The sequence below is a fragment of the Pseudophryne corroboree genome, chromosome 1, assembly GCF_028390025.1.
Source record: "Pseudophryne corroboree isolate aPseCor3 chromosome 1, aPseCor3.hap2, whole genome shotgun sequence".
Lineage (NCBI taxonomy): Eukaryota > Metazoa > Chordata > Amphibia > Anura > Myobatrachidae > Pseudophryne > Pseudophryne corroboree.
Genome location: NC_086444.1, coordinates 33,628,467 through 33,646,779, shown reverse-complemented (window position 1 = coordinate 33,646,779; position 18,313 = coordinate 33,628,467). Strand labels below are relative to the sequence as shown.

At 47.6% G+C, this 18,313-nt stretch overlaps 1 protein-coding gene across 4 annotated transcripts in view; it reads right to left on the bottom strand.

Annotated features, from left to right (window-relative positions):
• Positions 1-18,313, bottom strand: part of PIK3C3 (phosphatidylinositol 3-kinase catalytic subunit type 3) — a 365,653-nt gene that overhangs the window by 294,289 nt on the left and 53,051 nt on the right. For 3 of the 4 annotated variants that reach the window (XM_063958224.1, XM_063958242.1, XM_063958250.1), the window contains exon 5: positions 2,986-3,012. The exons of the other annotated variant lie outside the window; for it this stretch is intronic. In XM_063958224.1, coding sequence (XP_063814294.1) covers positions 2,986-3,012 — 27 coding nt within the window. The remainder of the gene's footprint in view (positions 1-2,985; positions 3,013-18,313) is intronic. 4 annotated transcript variants of the gene reach the window in all.

Below are 18,313 nucleotides of genomic sequence, written 5' to 3'. Positions count from 1 at the left end.
TTTTTTTCAGAGTCTCCTGTATTTCAGCTTTAAGTTATTTGTGGATTTTTCTTTGCATCCCGAACAATTTTCCTGGCAGTTGTGGCTGAAATTATTGTTGGTCTACCTGACCGTGATTTGGTTTCCACAGAATCCCTCATTTTCCACTTCTTAATTAGAGTTTGGCATTCTCAATTGCTTGGATATCTTTTTATATCCCTTTCCTGTTTTATACAGTTCAATTACCTTTTCCCGCAGATCCTTTGACAATTATTTTGCTTTCCCCATGACTCAGAATCCAGACACGTCAGTGCAGCACTGGATGAAAGATGCAAGGGTCTTTCAGGAGTCCAGAAACTCACTGACCTTTTATGCACACACACTTTGATTACAAGCAAAAAGATTGTAGCCATTGTAGACCTTTAGTAGCCATTCAAACCCGTTTGTGTCATCTTGTGTGCATCAGGGTGCATCAAACGCCCCGACATTCGGAATGCTTGCTGTCCCTATTCTTAAAATGTAACTTTTTAGCATAGAAACAACTGTGCAAATTTTTTTTGATGTACGATTTGACTTAGGTGGTCCACCTCCACACTCAAAAATTGTCTGTATCTTGGTACTAAAGCACGTTTATTGTATTATACAAAACTACTAACTTTAGCAAAACGAAGCCAACCATTAATCAAATCATTATTTCTTTTTCAGATAAAATAAATAGTAATTTATAGAAATAGAAATAAAATGTAAAAAAATAAAATAAATAGAAATTAATAGAAATCTTTAATCTTCAGGGGCATGATGGGCCACATAGATATCATCTCAGATTCTTCAAAATTGGTATGCAATATATCATTAACAATTCTAAAAAATGTAGCATGGGGACAGATCATTTTTCTTACTTTTAAAAATTCATGGGGCGTTTGATGCACCCTAGTGTGCATGTTATCAGGCCAAAATCTCCAGGGTATGTAAACTTTTGATCAGGGTCATTTGGGTAGTTTCTGTTGTCATTATGATTTAAAAAGAGTAAACACAGTTGTTTGACAATAAATGGCTTCACCCAACCACTAACCAAGAGTGAAAGAAAAGTTTGTGAGTTATCATTCATATTCTCTGACAAATGGCCAGAAAATCACAAATTCTGCTAGGGTATGTAAACTTATGAGCACAACTGTATATATATATATATATATATATATATATATATATATATATGTATTATATATACACATACATACAATTTGGTTCAGTATCTTCTCTTTGTATTGTTAATTATTATTATAAAATCCAACATGCAGGGAGAGACACTGATGGCTTTTTATGTTGATCATTGCCAGCACATTAATAAACGGTGCAATCTTTATTTTCAAATAACAAGAACATATTATATATATATTATAGTGTAGCTGTGACCTCCCCTAGTGTTCATTTTAGCACCCTGCACCTTTCAAAACTCATTTAGTACCTCTTTCCTGCCTGGGGCGTCTCCCTCTGCTGTGGTGCTTCTAGCAGAGTCTGGTCTATGGGGGTCATTCCAAGTTGATCGCTACCTAAAAATGTTCGCTGCGCAGCGATGATGCAAAAAAACGGCATTTCTGCACATGCGTATGCGGCGCAGTGCGCACGCGCGATGTACTTTCACAACAGCCGATGCAGTTTCACACAAGGTCTAGCGACGCTTTTCAGTCGCACTGCTGGCCGCAGAGTGATTGACAGGAAGTGGGCGTTTCTGGGAGGTAACTGACCGTTATCAGGGAGTGTGCTGAAAAACGCAGGCGTGTCAGGTACAAACGCAGGCGTGCCTGGGGAAACGCAGGCGTGGCTGGCCGAACGCAGGGCGTGTTTGTGACGTCAAAACAGGAACTAAATAGTCTGCAGTGTTTGCAAGCTAGGAGTAGGTCAGAGCTACTCTGAAGCTGCACAAAAATATTTTGTAGCCACTCTGCGATCCTTTCGTTCGCACTTCTGCTAAGCTAAAATACACTCCCAGAGGGCGACGGCTTAGCGTTTGCACGGCTGCTAAAAGCAACTAGAGAGCGAACAACTCGGAATGAGGGCCTATATCATGGAGATACAGACCAGAGAGTGTGCTAGAAGCACCACAGCAGAGAGCGACACCCCAGGCAGGAAAGAGGAACTGCACAGATTTTGAAAGGGGCAGGGTGCTAGAATGAACACTACTCTCCAGTGGAAGCAGAACAAACAGAATGTATCAATTTGCAAAAAAAATAGTGCTTTTAATGAACATTGGTCACCAACGGTATGGCTGCTTCCACTATCTGTAGGCAACTGCTACAGAACATTGGTCCCCAACAGCATGGATGCTTCCATTGTCTGTAGGCAACTGCTACAGAACATTGGTCCCCAACAGCATGGCTGCTTCCGCTATCTGTAGGCAACTGCTACAGAACATTGGTCCCCAACAGCATGGCTGCTTCCACTATCTGTAGGCAACTGCTACAGAACATTGGACCCCAACAGCATGGATGCTTCCATTGTCTGTAGGCAACTGCTACAGAACATTGGTCCCCAACAGCATGGCTGCTTCCGCTATCTGTAGGCAACTGCTACAGAACATTGGTCCCCAACAGCATGGCTGCTTCAGCTATCTGTAGGCAACTGCTACAGAACATTGGTCCCCAACAGCATGGCTGCTTCCACTATCTGTAGGCAACTGCTACAGAACATTGGTCCTCAACAGCATGGCTTATTCCACGGTGTGTAGGCAACTGCTACAGAACATTGGTCCCCAACAGCATGGCTTCTCCCACTGTATGTAGGCAACTGCTACAGAACATTGGTCTCCAACAGCATGGCTGCTTCCATTGTCTGTAGGTAACTGCTACATCTTCATTCCTGTGCAACTAGACACAATGTGAAATACCAAATACTTAGTGAGACAGTGTAACACACCGCACAGCTATCCGCTAACACGTCAATGACAGCACTCCCCTCACATCACCCAATATCACCCAGTGCAGTCTACATGCTGTAACCAGTACTTACTTCCTCCACTCGTTCCTTATCAGGCTCCTGCATTAAAGAGAGTTTATTAACTAACGACAAACACGGCATGAAAAGCACAATCTCCTCAGCTTGCTTCCCGCCCTCTTATCATTACAGTCACATGTTGCTCACCTCATATTCATAGATTTAAAAGTAATAAGTGAAAAGGCCTCAGGCATCAGCAAACGCTCACTTCCATCTGCAGCAGTGTTACATTAATGTGATCCTGAGTCACAGCAGAGGCAGCCATTGTGCGGGCAGAAAGATGGAGGCTTTGGATTTACTACTTAACCATTGCTTCATGGACCTCAGCCTTTGCTAATAAATATACAGTCTATTCTTACTGTATAAATATCAGTCCGGTCTCATGAAAATATTGTCCATTAAGGCACGATCATGAACAGTGATTCAGCCTACAAAATGGCCGCCAACAGGGCTGAAAGGTCAGGAATGAGAACCAGCACACTTACTGGTGCCCCAGGTTTCTAGGTTTATGTTTCACTGACTGCAATGATCATGTTAATGCTAGTACAAAAAAAATAAAAAGTCAAAAGAAAACGGATTTTCATGCCTTCTTCAGGACATGAAATAAATCCCAAAAACCGCTAGAGGTTTTACAGCTTTAAGATCATCTACGAACTGCAATAGCACACTGCAAAATGCTGGTTTGGGACATCCAGTGCTAAGATGTGCCAGGATGTAGTGCCTATCTAGGCACAGATGTCCGAAACACATAGTTGTAGGCAAGAAGTGGACAAGTGAATATAGTTGTAGGTTGATAAGACTAAGGCCAAGATGGTGACGTTTGAAGTTACTGTAGCACTTACTGTGGGTGGAGTGCGGCATTCCAGGGGCATAAATCCTTAAATTCAGATTAGTACATAACATGATTTCAATTTGGGGAACAGGATTATGTGATATAAGTGTGGAGCGGGTGCACTTACATGGAAGTTCTCGGTTGTATTAGGGAGGTGGCGGAAGGTTCTTGGTACCAGAGGTTGGGTCTCCTCAATTTATTTTTAACTGAATGTTTATGTCACCTTCTTGTAGCAGTGGCGGGTAAAATGTATTTCTAGGAGGCATTCCCCCAACATAATAGAAATTCTCACACTCTCTACTCTGTGCCATGATTGGTTTAATCCAATAATGAGAAACAACCAAGAATTATTTACTAGATCTGGCACAGGTCCCTTTACTCTGCAAGTCATACAAAAGTCATCAATGCACACTGCCATAATTATGTGAAAACCTAAAACTTCCACAAGCAAAGCCAAGCCATCAGGTCATACAGGCATTGGAAGGATACAGAAATCACACAGCCAGTGCAGCTAGTTAGTGGTTGCTCAGTTCTGAGACCTTAGATGACCATCTTCAGTAACCATCTGGGAGCGCTAAGAGCACGGCAACATATGGCAGCCATGACAGTCGCCCAATCAGTAGCCAAGCCACCGTAGCTATGCGCCGGCACTTGTAGATGATGTCTGGGGCTGGCCAACACAGGTTTCTGCTAACAGCAAAGTACGATCCCAAAAGGCAGGGGTCCATGATGAAGATGCATTAATGCGGGGAGGTGGAGAGGTGCAGAAAGGGGTCTTTAAAAATATTGTACAGTAAGACGCAGTTTGCTAAGGTGATAAAATATATAACAGGCTGGAAGATACCTGTAAGGAGAACATCTCAGAAACAGAGACAAAACCTTGCACTACTCTGTATACAATGATTGGGTATAATATTGGACGTTCCTCATTATTATTTGATTAAATAACTCTCTGCTATTGGTTACATCGGGTCTGATATAGATAGGTATTTGATTGATATTAGCCTACTTTTTCGGCCTAACCCCTGGGTGATCCCAGAGAGGAAAGTATTGGAGTCGTATTAATGAAATTGGCGGCATCAGTCACTGAGGCCATTTTGACGCATCATTAAGGCCCTGCCAAAGTCCAGAAGAATGACCTGCTCCGAGCGGCCCATGAAAGCTCCCTGAAATTCGGGAGTCTCCCAGGCATTCCAAAGCAGTATGGAAAATAAGAATTTACTCACCGGTAATTCTATATCTCGTAGTCCGTAGTGGATGCTGGGACTCCGTAAGGACCATGGGGAATAGCGGCTCCGCAGGAGACTGGGCACAACTATAAAGAAAGCTTTAGACTACTGGTGTGCACTGGCTCCTCCCACTATGACCCTCCTCCAGACTTCAGTTAGGATACTGTGCCTGGAAGAGCTGACACAATAAGGAAGGATTTTGAATCCCGGGTAAGACTCATACCAGCCACACCAATCACACCGTATAACTCGTGATACTATACCCAGTTAACAGTATGATAACAACTGAGCCTCTCAACAGATGGCTCAACAATAACCCTTTAGTTAAACAATAACTATATACAAGTATTGCAGACAATCCGCACTTGGGATGGGCGCCCAGCATCCACTACGGACTACGAGAAATAGAATTACCGGTTAGTAAATTCTTATTTTCTCTGACGTCTTAAGTGGATGCTGGGACTCCGTAAGGACCATGGGGATTATACCAAAGCTCCCAAACGGGCGGGAGAGTGCGGATGACTCTGCAGCACCGAATGGGCAAACTCTAGGTCCTCCTCAGCCAGGGTGTCAAACTTGTAGAATTTTGCAAATGTGTTTGACCCCGACCAAGTAGCTGCTCAGCAAAGTTGTAGAGCCGAGACCCCTCGGGCAGCCGCCCAAGAAAAGCCCACCTTCCTCGTGGAATGGGCTTTCACTGATTTAGGATGCGGCAGTCCAGCCGCAGAATGTGCAAGCTGAATCGTACTACAGATCCAGCGAGCAATAGTCTGCTTTGAAGCAGGTGCACCCAACTTGTTGGGCGCATACAGGATAAATAGCGAGTCAGTCTTTCTGACTCCAGCTGTCCTGGAAACATAGACTTTCAGGGCCCTGACTACGTCCAACAACTTGGAAGCCTCCAAGTCTTTAGTAGCCGCAGGCACCACGATAGGTTGGTTCAGATGAAAAGCTGATACCACTTTAGGGAGAAACTGGGGACGAGTCCTCAATTCTACCCTATCCATATGGAAAATCAGATAAGGGCTTTTACATGACAAAGCCGCCAATTCTGATACACGTCTGGCCAAAGCCAAGGCCAACAACATGACCACTTTCCACGTGAGATATTTCAAATCCACGGTTTTTAGTGGCTCAAACCAATGTGACTTTAGGAAATCCAACACCACGTTGAGATCCCAAGGTGCCACTGGAGGCACAAAAGGGGGCTGAATATGCAGCACTCCCTTAATAAAAGTCTGAACTTCAGGTAGTGAAGCCAGTTCTCTCTGGAAGAAAATCGATAGAGCCGAAATCTGGACCTTAATGGAACCCAATTTTAGGCCCATAGTCACCCCTGACTGCAGGAAGTGCAGAAATCGACCTAGCTGAAATTCCTCCGTTGGGGCCTGCCTGGCCTCACACCACGCAACATATTTTCGCCAAATGCGGGGATAATGGTTTGCGGTAACTTCTTTCCTAGCTTTAATCAGCGTAGGAATGACTTCCTCCGGAATGCCCTTTTCCTTCAGAATCCGGTGTTCAACCGCCATGCCGTCAAACGCAGCCGCGGTAAGTCTTGGAACAGACAGGGCCCCTGCTGTAGCAGGTCCTGTCTGAGCGGCAGAGGTCATGGGTCCTCTGAGATCATTTCTTGAAGTTCCGGGTACCAAGCTCTTCTTGGCCAATCCGGAACAATGAGTATAGTTCTTACTCCTCTTCTCCTTATTATCCTCAGTACCTTTGGTATGAGAGGAAGAGGAGGGAACACATAAACCGACCGGTACACCCACGGTGTCACTAGAGCGTCCACAGCTATCGCCTGAGGGTCCCTTGACCTGGCGCAATATTCTAGTTTTTTGTTTAGGCGGGACGCCATCATGTCCACCTGTGGCAGTTCCCATCGATTTACAATCAGCGTGAAGACTTCTGGATGAAGTCCCCACTCTCCCGGGTGGAGGTCGTGCCTGCTGAGAAAGTCTGCTTCCCAGTTGTCCACTCCCGGAATGAACACTGCTGACAGTGCTAGTACGTGATTTTCCGCCCATCGGAGAATCCTTGTGGCTTCTGCCATTGCCATCCTGCTTCTTGTGCCGCCCTGACGATTTACATGGGCGACCGCCGTGATGTTGTCTGACTGGATCAGTACCGGCTGGTTTTGAAGCAGGGGTTTTGCCTGACTTAGGGCATTGTAAATGGCCCTCAGTTCCAGAATATTTATGTGCAGGGAAGTCTCCTCACTTGACCATAGTCCTTGGAAGTTTCTTCCCTGTGTGACTGCCCCCCAGCCTCGAAGGCTGGCATCCGTGGTCACCAGGACCCAGTCCTGTATGCCGAATCTGCGGCCCTCTTGAAGATGATCACTCTGCAGCCACCACAGCAGAGACACCCTGGTCCTTGGAGACAGGGTTATCAGCCGATGCATCTGAAGATGCGATCCGGACCACTTGTCCAATAGGTCCCACTAAAAAGTTCTTGCATGGAACCTGCCGAATGGAATTGCTTCGTAGGAAGCTACCATCTTTCCCAGGATCCGCGTGCAGTGATGCACCGACACCTGTTTTGGTTTTAGGAGGCCTCTGACTAGAGATGACAGCTCCTTGGCCTTCTCCTCCGGGAGAAATACTTTTTTCTGTTCTGTGTCCAGAACCATCCCCAGGAACAGTAGACGTGTCGTAGGGATCAGCTGTGACTTTGGAATATTTAGAACCCAGCCGTGCTGTTGTAGCACCTCCCAAGATAGTGCTACCCCGACCAACAACTGCTCCCTGGACCTCGCCTTTATCAGGAGATCGTCCAAGTACGGGATAATTAAAACTCCCTTCTTTCGAAGGAGTATCATCATTTCAGCCATTACCTTGGTAAAGACCCTCGGAGCCGTGGATAGACCGAACGGCAACGTCTAGAATTGGTAATGACAATCCTGTACCACAAATCTGAGGTACTCCTGGTGAGGATGGTAAATGGGGACATGCAGGTAAGCATCCTTGATGTCCAGTGATACCATGTAATCCCCCTCGTCTAGGCTTGCAATAATCGCCCTGAGCGATTCCATCTTGAACTTGAATTTTTTTATATATGTGTTCAAGGATTTCAAATTTAAAATGGGTCTCACCGAACAGTCTGGTTTCGGTACCACAAACATTGTGGAATAGTAACCCCGTCCTTGTTGAAGTAGGGGCACCTTTACTATCACCTGTTGTGAATACAGCTTGCGAATTGCCTGTAACACTGCCTCCCTGCCTGAGGGAGTGGTTGGTAAGGCAGAATTGAGGAAACGGCGGGGGGGGGGGGGGGGGGGGGAGACGTCTCGAATTCCAGCTTGTACCCCTGAGATACTATTTGAAAGATCCAGGGATCCACCCGTGAGCGAGCCCACTGATTGCTGAAATATTTGAGACGGGCCCTCACCGTACCTGGCTCCGCCTGTGGAGCCCCAGCGTCATGCTGTGGACTTAGAGGAAGCGGGGGAGGACTTTTGCTCCTGGGAACTGGCTGTATGCTGCAGCTTTTCCGCCTACCTCTGCCTCTGGGCAGAAAGGACGCGCCTTTAACCCGCTTGCCCCTATTGGGCCAAAAGGACTGTACCTGATAATATGGTGCTTTCTTTGGCTGTGAGGGAACATGGGGTAAAAATGTAGACTTCCCAGCTGTTGCTGTGGAAACGAGGTCCGAGAGACCATCCCCGAACAACTCCTCACCCTTATAAGGCAGAACTTCCATGTGCCTTTTGGAATCTGCATCTCCTGTCCACTGCCGAGTCCATAACCCTCTCCTGGCAGAAATGGACATTGCACTAATTTTGGATGCCAGCCGGCAAATATCCCTCTGTGCATCCCTCATGTATAAAAGTGCGTCTTTAATATGCTCTACGGTTTGCAATATAGTGTCCCTGTCTAGGGTATCAATATTTTCTGACAGGGAATCTGACCACGCAGCTGCAGCACTGCACATCCATGCTGACGCAATAGCTGGCCTCAGTATAACACCTGTGTGTGTATATATAGACTTCAGGACAGCCTCCTGCTTTCTATCAGCAGATTCCTTCAGGGCGGCCGTATCCGGAGACGGTAGTGCCACCTTCTTTGACAAGCGTGTGAGCGCTTTATCCACCCTAGGGGATGTTTCCCAGCGTGACCTATCCTCTGGCGGGAAAGGGTACGCCATTAGTAACGTCTTAGAAATTACCAGTTTCTTATCAGGAGAAGCCCACGCTTCTTCACACACTTCATTTAACTCCTCAGATGGAGGAAAAGCTACTGGTAGTTTTTTCTCTCCAAACATAATACCCTTTTTTGTGGTACCGGGGGTAACATCAGAAATGTGCAACACATTTTTCATTGCCTCAATCATGTAACGTGTGGCCCTATTGGAAGTTACATTAGTCTCATCGTCGTCGACACTGGAGTCAGTATCCGTGTCGACATCTGTGTCTGCCATCTGAGGTAGCGGGCGTTTTAGAGCCCCTGATGGCTTTTGAGACGCCTGGGCAGGCACAGGCTGAGAAGCCGGCTGTCCCATAGTAGGTATGTCGTCAAACCTTTTATGCAAGGAGTCGACACTGTCGTGTAATTCCTTGTGACATCACATTTACAGGCATTTGCTCCGCCTCCACATAAGCCTCCTCATCAAACATGTCGACACAGCCGTACCGACACACCGCATACACACAGGGAATGCTCTGACAGAGGACAGGACCCCACAAAGCCCTTTGGGGAGACAGAGAGAGAGTATGCCAGCACACACCAGAGCGCTATATAATACAGGGACTAACTGAATTATATCCCCTTATAGCTGATATATATATATATATATATATACATACATACATACACTGCGCCTAAATTTAGTGCCCCCCCTCTCTTTTTTTACCCTTCTGTAGCTTGTAGACTGCAGGGGAGAGCCAGGGAGCTTCCTTCCAGCGGAGCTGTGAGGGAAAAATGGCGCCAGTGTGGTGAGGGAGTTAGCCCTGCCCCTTTTTCGGCGGACTTCTCCCGCGTTTTTGAAACTCTGGCAGGGGTATTAATTTACAACTATATAGCCTCTGGGACTATATATGGTGTATATTTGCCAGCCAAGGTGTGTAATACTGCCCTCAGGGCGCCCCCCCCCCCCCAGCGCCCTGCACCCATCAGTGACCGGAGTGTGAGGTGTACATGAGGAGCAATGGCGCACAGCTGCAGTGCTGTGCGCTACCTTGGTGAAGACCGAAGTCTTCTGCCGCCGATTTTCCGGACCTCTTCATGCTTCTGGCTCTGTAAGGGGGACGGCGGCGCGGCTCCGGGAACGAACATCAAGGTCGGGTCCTGCGGTCGATCCCTCTGGAGCTAATGGTGTCCAGTAGCCTAAGAAGCCCAAACTACCACCTGTTAGGTAGGTTCGCTTCTTCTCCCCTTAGTCCCTCGCTGCAGTGAGTCTGTTGCCAGCAGATCTCACTGTAAAATAAAAAACCTAAAATATACTTTCTTTCTAGGAGCTCAGGAGAGCCCCTAGTGTGCATCCAGCTCAGCCGGGCACAAGATTCTAACTGAAGTCTGGAGGAGGGTCATAGTGGGAGGAGCCAGTGCACACCAGTAGTCTAAAGCTTTCTTTATAGTTGTGCCCAGTCTCCTGCGGAGCCGCTATTCCCCATGGTCCTTACGGAGTCCCAGCATCCACTTAGGACGTCAGAGAAATAGGCTTTTGTATACTATTTACCCTATAAACTATTGTGGGGCCTTATTCAGAGTCAGTCTGAAACTTAATCGCATCTTTGTGACCGATTCATGCGCCAAACACTAGCTGACACTCCCCCACCTCGTCCTATTAGTTTTTCTTTTTCATTTCCACACCTATACAGTATGTGCAACTACCCCTCACCCAATTGTACACAAATCAGTCTTATTTATGAAAACCAAGGGTTTTACCAAGTTAGAATAAGTGGCTGTGATTTTCACAGCTGCCCCCAACCGGACTCGGGGCCTGCTACAGAGGTGCATGCAGTTGCATGTGCAGCTGTGATTTCGTATGCAGGCAACTTATGCTCAGACGCCGTCTTGTGCATAGGCACACCGCCAGCATCTCACATCTGCCGGTCACATGTTAAGTGGAACAGTGGCAGTCACAGTGGCCGACTAGCCAATGGTCAGAAAACGCTCACAACACGCCTGCGTTATTCTAGTCACCCCCCATTACCTCCCACAAACGCCGACTACCAGTCACTCACTTTGCAAACAGAGTGCGTCGGCAATCGCTTTTCATTTGCTGCACGTGCAAAGTGGCCCTTAGTCACCATTAACAGCTTTGTAGTAATCACTACCACTTCTTAAACTCTTAGGCCGGGTGCATATCAGAGCGATGTGTTCCCGGCCAATACGCCAGCTGCCGCGCCGACATATCGTCCTGTGCGTACACACTGCAGTGGTACAACGGGACAATGTAACATGCCATGTTGCATTTAACAGCATGGTATCGTTAACAATATCTTGTGATTGACCGTGCAGCACGGCTAACCGTAAGATATCTTTAACAACCGTCAGCATCGTTCAATCTCGGGTACACACTGCGAGATATCATTGTAGTGTGCACCCAGCCTTGGGCCAGGTACACATCACCGTGACCTGCAACCTTGCCGATAGTCAGGACGAACCATAGGAGATTGCCGGTGCACATTGAGCGATTTAATGAACAACGGTATGATCTCTAGTTCCGTCCTTCATTAGACTACATCGGGTCGCATGCAATATCTTCTGATTGGCTGTGCAGCAGGGCCAACCAGAAAAAAATATTGCATGCAACCCACGGGAGCGAGCAATCCTGGGTACACGCTAAACAATATGCACGATTTGTCGGCCCAATATGACAAGTCATGCCAATATCATTAACGTGTGTACCCGGCCTTAAACTTACACCAGGCTCTGAACTAACACAGCTCAGACTCCTTCAGGACGCTGCGTTTGAGAATTTTTAAATGTCATGTTTGCCGCAATTTGCAACAAACAACCTTACTATAGGCTGCACACCCACTGTAGTCACATCGGGTTTAGTATGAAGTACCTACAATCAAAATACCGACATGGTCTAAATACCGACATTAAAATTACCAACATTAAAAATAGCAACATTTAAATACCGACATTCAAAATGTCGACAATCAAAAGGACAACACGTCAAAAAGTCGACATAAGTTTTTCAATGGTGTTCTGGTGTGTATGTGGACATAGGGACACCGTATAAGTGTACCGCGTCCCCTCGCATATGGCGAGCGCACAGTGCCTTGTGATTCCTCCTCCAGGTCCACTGGGATGGTAAAGTATGAACAAGTTGGTTTCAATGGGAAAAAAAATCATGTTGACTTTTTGACCTGTTGTTATTTCCAATGTCGGTATTTTGACCACGTCGGGATTTTGACTGTAGGTAAATTGACCGCATCCCGTCACGTCTATGGCCATTATTAATGGGTATAGATGTTTGATGATGTGTACAGATTTAAGCTGTTTAAGGGAGTTTACTCTAATTTTTCACTATTGCTAAGAGATCAGACTTTACCGTACAATTATATAAAATGTCTATTAGACCAGACCTTCTTTACTGAAAGGTTAACCGTTTAATGTGAGGCAGAAACATACCGCAGGTACAAGTCCAGTAAGGGGTTAGTAGCTTTAAACTTGCAGGGAACATTTGGGTAAGAGCTGAAAACAGCCATAAAGAGGTTTCATTCCACCCACAGTGTTCCGCCCTCGGTACTATTAAATCTTTCCAGATAACCTGAGGCTATAAAGAGGAGACTTTAATTAGGTTTTCCTTTAATGTGAAGGTGAAGTGGCCTTATAAAAGGCTGCTATTCCATGAAAACAAAGGCTGTGTTTATTGATCACATAAATCAGCGCTGAGATGTTGGACGTATTTAGGACGGCGGCCTGTCCCCGTCTGCCGCATTAATCCCGCTTCTGCAAAAAGCTACAGCTTTTCAAGCATAGGAAAGCGCAGCGGCAGGAAGCGGGCAGAGATCAAAGGAATAAAAAGAAAACGGAAAAAATGAAAAAATATCTAATGGTCGCCATGGGAGGAACACACTTATTGTGAAATTAGGAATTTATGGTTCGATCAAAGAAAAATAGCTTCAAACAAACTGAACTTCTAGAAATGATGGAAGAGTTTGGGGTCGATTAAATATATTCGTTAACATAGCTGACATACTAGTCGGAAGTCGGAAGAGGACTTTTTTTTTTTTTTTTGGGGGGGGGGGGGGGGGACTTTTTTTTTTGGGGGGGGGCTTTTGAAAACTTTCCTACTACCTACAGAACTCAGAGAGAACATATACTATGTTGGTAATAGTACAGAGGTCATTACAGCAGTACTCCTCGAGCCTGGTTCTCCAAGACTTCCGAATCTCCTAGCTGGAGCACAAATACTGTAATTACAGAAAGGTACACTATAAGAAGATGGACAGGAAAGCTTCTATGAAGATACCTGGAAAACATGCTCCGTTTGACAGACAATGCATTAAAGATAGTGCCTGCTGACCTGATAGCTCAAGAACGTTCAAGGGAGATCAAAGATATTAACATTATTCCGGAAGGTAGCCTACTTAGAGGCCTAAAAATTTGTAGAAAGAGACATAGGGTCTATGTACTAAGCTTTGGAGGGAGATAAAGTACCAGTCAATCGGCTCCAACTGCCGTGTTACAGGCTGTGCTTTAAAAATGTCAGGAGCTGGTTGGTTGATACTTTATCTCTCTCCAAGGCGTAGTGCAAATACACGATAGTCTAGAACTGGAGGATGGGAAGATGGAGCAGTAGTGTGCAGCAGAACTCCACGGGAGCGGGCTCTTATACAGGGATGAGACGTATACAAAGCACTAATACACAGCATCACGGCACACCCAGCATTTCATAGTTTGTCAATATGTAGCTGCTATTTATATAAAAGCTAGTTAATAATATTTATCAGTGATGTAGTAGAGCAAAAGATTTAGGGCCTAATTCAGACCTGATCGCAGCAGCAAAATTGTTCTCTAATGTGCAAAACCATGTGCACTGCAGGTGGGGCAGATGTAACATGTGCAGAGAGAGTTAGATTTGGGTGGGGTGTGTTCAAACTGAAATCTAAATTGCAGTGTATACATAAAGCAACCAGTATTTACCCTGCACAGAAACAATATAACCCAACCAAATCTAACTCTCTCTGCACATGTTACATCTGCCCCACCTGCACTGCACATGGTTTTTGTCCATTAGAGAACTGTTTTGCTGCTGCAATCAGATCTGAATTAGACCCTTGGTCCATTCTCATTCGGTTTTATATGCAATGCCAGATGTTTCACTGTATTTACTAACCATAGCACAGCGTCACTTCGTCTGTTACTCACTCTGAATACAATACTCTCAGTACGCCTATTTATACTGACAGTAGCATCAATGCACCCGTGGCCGCATACTTTGTGTTACTCCTAGTACCTGTAGGTAATGACGGAAATCCGTACAGGCAGCGTCATTATTTTTGTTTGTTAATACAATTCTCATCATCGACAGGCTGAGAGCAATTGGGAGCAGGAAAGGGGCACCGGCCGGGTAAGTTTCTCAAAACGGAAGTGTGTTGCCTCCGTTTTGTAGGAGTGCCGAGGTCAGTGTCTGCGTCTGGCGATGTAGATTTACTGGCCTTGGCTGCGGACCGGAGACAGATATCTGAGTAACCGATGGTTACTCAGATGACCGATGGTCCCGCAGAGTTATCCGATGGTGCGTCTCGAGACACAACAGCGGATCTCAGAAGCAGTCAGGAGGCGTCTAGTTACCCCAGATCCCTCCTGCTGCAGTAGCATATTAGCTGTATGGTACTGCAGAGTCGTACACAATAGCGTACAACTCTGAGGGGGTTATTCAGATCCTGCAGCAGCTGCCACGGGATGCGCACAGTACAGATTATTAGTACTTTGCTATGCGCAGGACCCGTTCTGCGCTGAAGGTAGTAGGACATCAGCAGACTGTGAGTGACTGACAGGCTGCTGCCATCTAGGGGGCAGCGACGGCTTTCCTTTGTGAAAACAGAGGGGTGTCGCCGCCGTTTATGGGAAGGGTAGAGGCCAGGGACCCCCATCGAAGGGCGGAGATTTTCTGACCTCTGCGACGGGCTGCTTGCACAGCACAATGGCTGCTGCAAACCGCCTGATAGCGAGTCAGGGACCCTAGGATGCCTCCTGCCGCATCACCATACAGCGCTATCACTGCTGCTTCCAAGGAAGAGATAGCAGCTCCAGTCACATCTGAATAAGGCCCACTGTTGTTATGTTTGCATGCAGGGTAAATACTGGCAGCATGTGCATGCAGCCCACAAAAGCTGGATGGCTTTATTATCACATTGAACAATAAATACTTGAATGAGGACACATCCCTGACAAATCTACAATCTCTGTGCACACTTTAACTCTTTCCACCCCTGCAATGCAGCACGGTTTTACCCAGGTGCACACGTTATTCCCAGCTCCAAATGACACCCACAGAATTATATATATTTATTGTGTATAAAAAAACTCAAATTAATAAGAATCTGCAAGGACAGGTATGTATGAAGTAGACAACTGTGGCCACCTGGTGATGGGGTTGCATGACCATTACGCCAACATAACAAAGGATTACAATATGGCATCCAGCAGGAGATGTGTGTTGCATATGACAGTTGGAGAAGGAACCTGCTCCGGCCTATAATGTGACCTCCTTCTCTGCATAGCATGGGGAGGTCACATTCAGGGAGCATCCAATAAGGTCTGCAGATTGGGGAAAGCATGACTCCCACCCCACTGCACGGGCTTCAACTGCAGGCTCCAGAGTCCACCTCAAGGCACAACAGTAAGTGTGTGAGGGAGGACTGATATGTGAAAGACAATGGGTTATCTAATAATAGAGGTGTATGGGGAGATGTAATGGGGCATCTGGGGATGGCAGCTGCCACGTCAGGGGCGTGTGGGGATGGTGGATATTATACCAGGGGCATCTGCGGATGGTGGCTGCCACGTCAGGGGAGTGTGCGGGTGGCGGCTGTTATGTGCCAGAGGCGTGTGGGGATGGTGGCTCCAACAGCAGGAGCTTGTAGTAATTGCGGCTGTTATATGCCAGGGGTGTGTGGGGATGGCGGCTGGCACGTCAGGTACCTGTAGAGATAGTGGCTGTTATATGCCAGGGGCATGTGGGGATGGCAGCTCCAACATCAGGAGCATGTAGGGATGGCGGCTGCCACATCAGGGGCATGAGGGGATGGCGGCTGTTATATGTCAGGGGCATGTAGGGATGGCGGCTGCCACGTCAGGGGCATGAGGGGATGACGGCTGCCACGTCAGGGGCATGAGGGGATGGCGGCTATCACGTCAGGGGCATGAGGGGATGGCGGCTGCCACGTCAGGGGCATGAGGGGATGGCGGCTGCCACGTCAGGGGCATGAGGGGATGGCGGCTGCCACGTCAGGGGCATGAGGGGATGGCGGCTGCCACGTCAGGGGCATGAGGGGATGGCGGCTGCCACGTCAGGGGCATGAGGGGATGGCGGCTGCCACGTCAGGGGCATGAGGGGATGGCGGCTGCCACGTCAGGGGCATGAGGGGATGGCGGCTGCCACGTCAGGGGCATGAGGGGATGGCGGCTGCCACGTCAGGGGCATGAGGGGATGGCGGCTGCCACGTCAGGGGCATGAGGGGATGGCGGCTGCCACGTCAGGGGCATGAGGGGATGGCAGCTGCCACGTCAGGGGCATGAGGGGATGGCGGCTGCGACGTCAGGGGCATGAGGGGATGGCGGCTGCCACGTCAGAGGCATGTACGGGTGGTGGTTGTTATATGCCAGGGGTGTGTACGGATGGCGGTTGCCACGTCAGGGGCACGTAGGGATGGTGGCTGTTATATGCCAGGGTCATGAGGGGATGGCGTCACTGTTCTGCTGTAACTCGCTGGGGTTCGAATTTTGTCAGACAGGGTCCTAGAGCAGAGTTTGAGAACTGCTGAAGTAGTCAAAGAAGGTGAAGAAAAATTATAAAGTGTAGAGAGGGCCCTGCTCGTGAGAGACTGCAATATAAAGACGAAAATCAGACACCTTAGGATGGAGTAGAGCCTGAGTGGACATGCAGAAGGAGAAGTGGAGCTGATGGCAAAAGAGCAGTCGTAAAGGCTGGTCAAGATAAGACAATTTTTGGGACTTATTCTGTTTTCACTACTGAGTGACCGGGCTTTCAGGAGTTCCGGACATCACTTGACAATAACCCCCCCCCCCTTCTCCATGCTTTGCCTCCTGCATCGTGTTCTGGTTTCCTGCTGACCTCCCCATGCCTGCAGATCCCCTCTCTGGCCTTGGAGGAGACTCCAGCTGGAGGGCTGCTTTCATTGCCCACCCTGCCTACCTCAACTTACTGAGCAACCTCCAGGATAGAGACACGACCTGCTACTGCGGCCTACACAAAAGAAACCTGTACACTTCCACCCCACCTCTGTCACCCCTGTCTGTCTGCCCCTCTCCTTCAGAATGTACGCTTTCACGAGCAGGGCCCTCAACCCTCATGTGCTTTCCCTCATGCAGACTATTTTCAACTCCTTACTCCCACCTACCACCCTGATAATTTGTTTCAGTGCCCTGTCCCCCGATGCAGCAATGTTTATATACCTTGTACTTGCCCTGCATTGTCTTGTACTGTAAGTCATTGTTTATGTACTTGGTTAGGCGCTGCAGAACCCTTGTGGCACCATATAAATAAAAGATAATAAAATAATAAAGCACCGCTCACCTCCACTCAACCTACCCAGTGAGTTCTCTGGTGCCGGCTATCCTTCCACCGGTCCCGATCAGGGATTCCCCCCCCTCCCTGGGCTGGGTATGTCACAGCCTGCACAGAGCACCTCTTCCCGTCAGCCCCTCTCCTGTCTCATCAGCTTGCATGAGAGGTGCGGAGAGCTGGCCGCAGTCAGGGTGTTAGTATGTATGATGCTGCTTGACGTGAATCTTGACATTGCATCTCCTGTATAACTTGTGTGTCGTGTGCGGCATCACATTCTCCTGCACAGCATCATTGTGCGACCATCTTTTATCTATTGTGTAACAAAGCATGTTCTGGTGGGAACCCCTCTCTAAAGAAGGCCGCATTAGGCGCAGGCACTAGGGCAGCTCAATCAGGTATCATGTATTGGATTATCACAACTTGCGGTCCCAAAAGTCTCAGCAGGAACACCACTGCTAAGGAGAGTGTGTGTGTGTGGGGGGGGGGGGGGTGACAGAGCAAGGGACAGGACGAGAATGGGTTTGGGGCGGGGGGGGGGGGTCAGATGGACCGGCATGTCAGGTCCCTT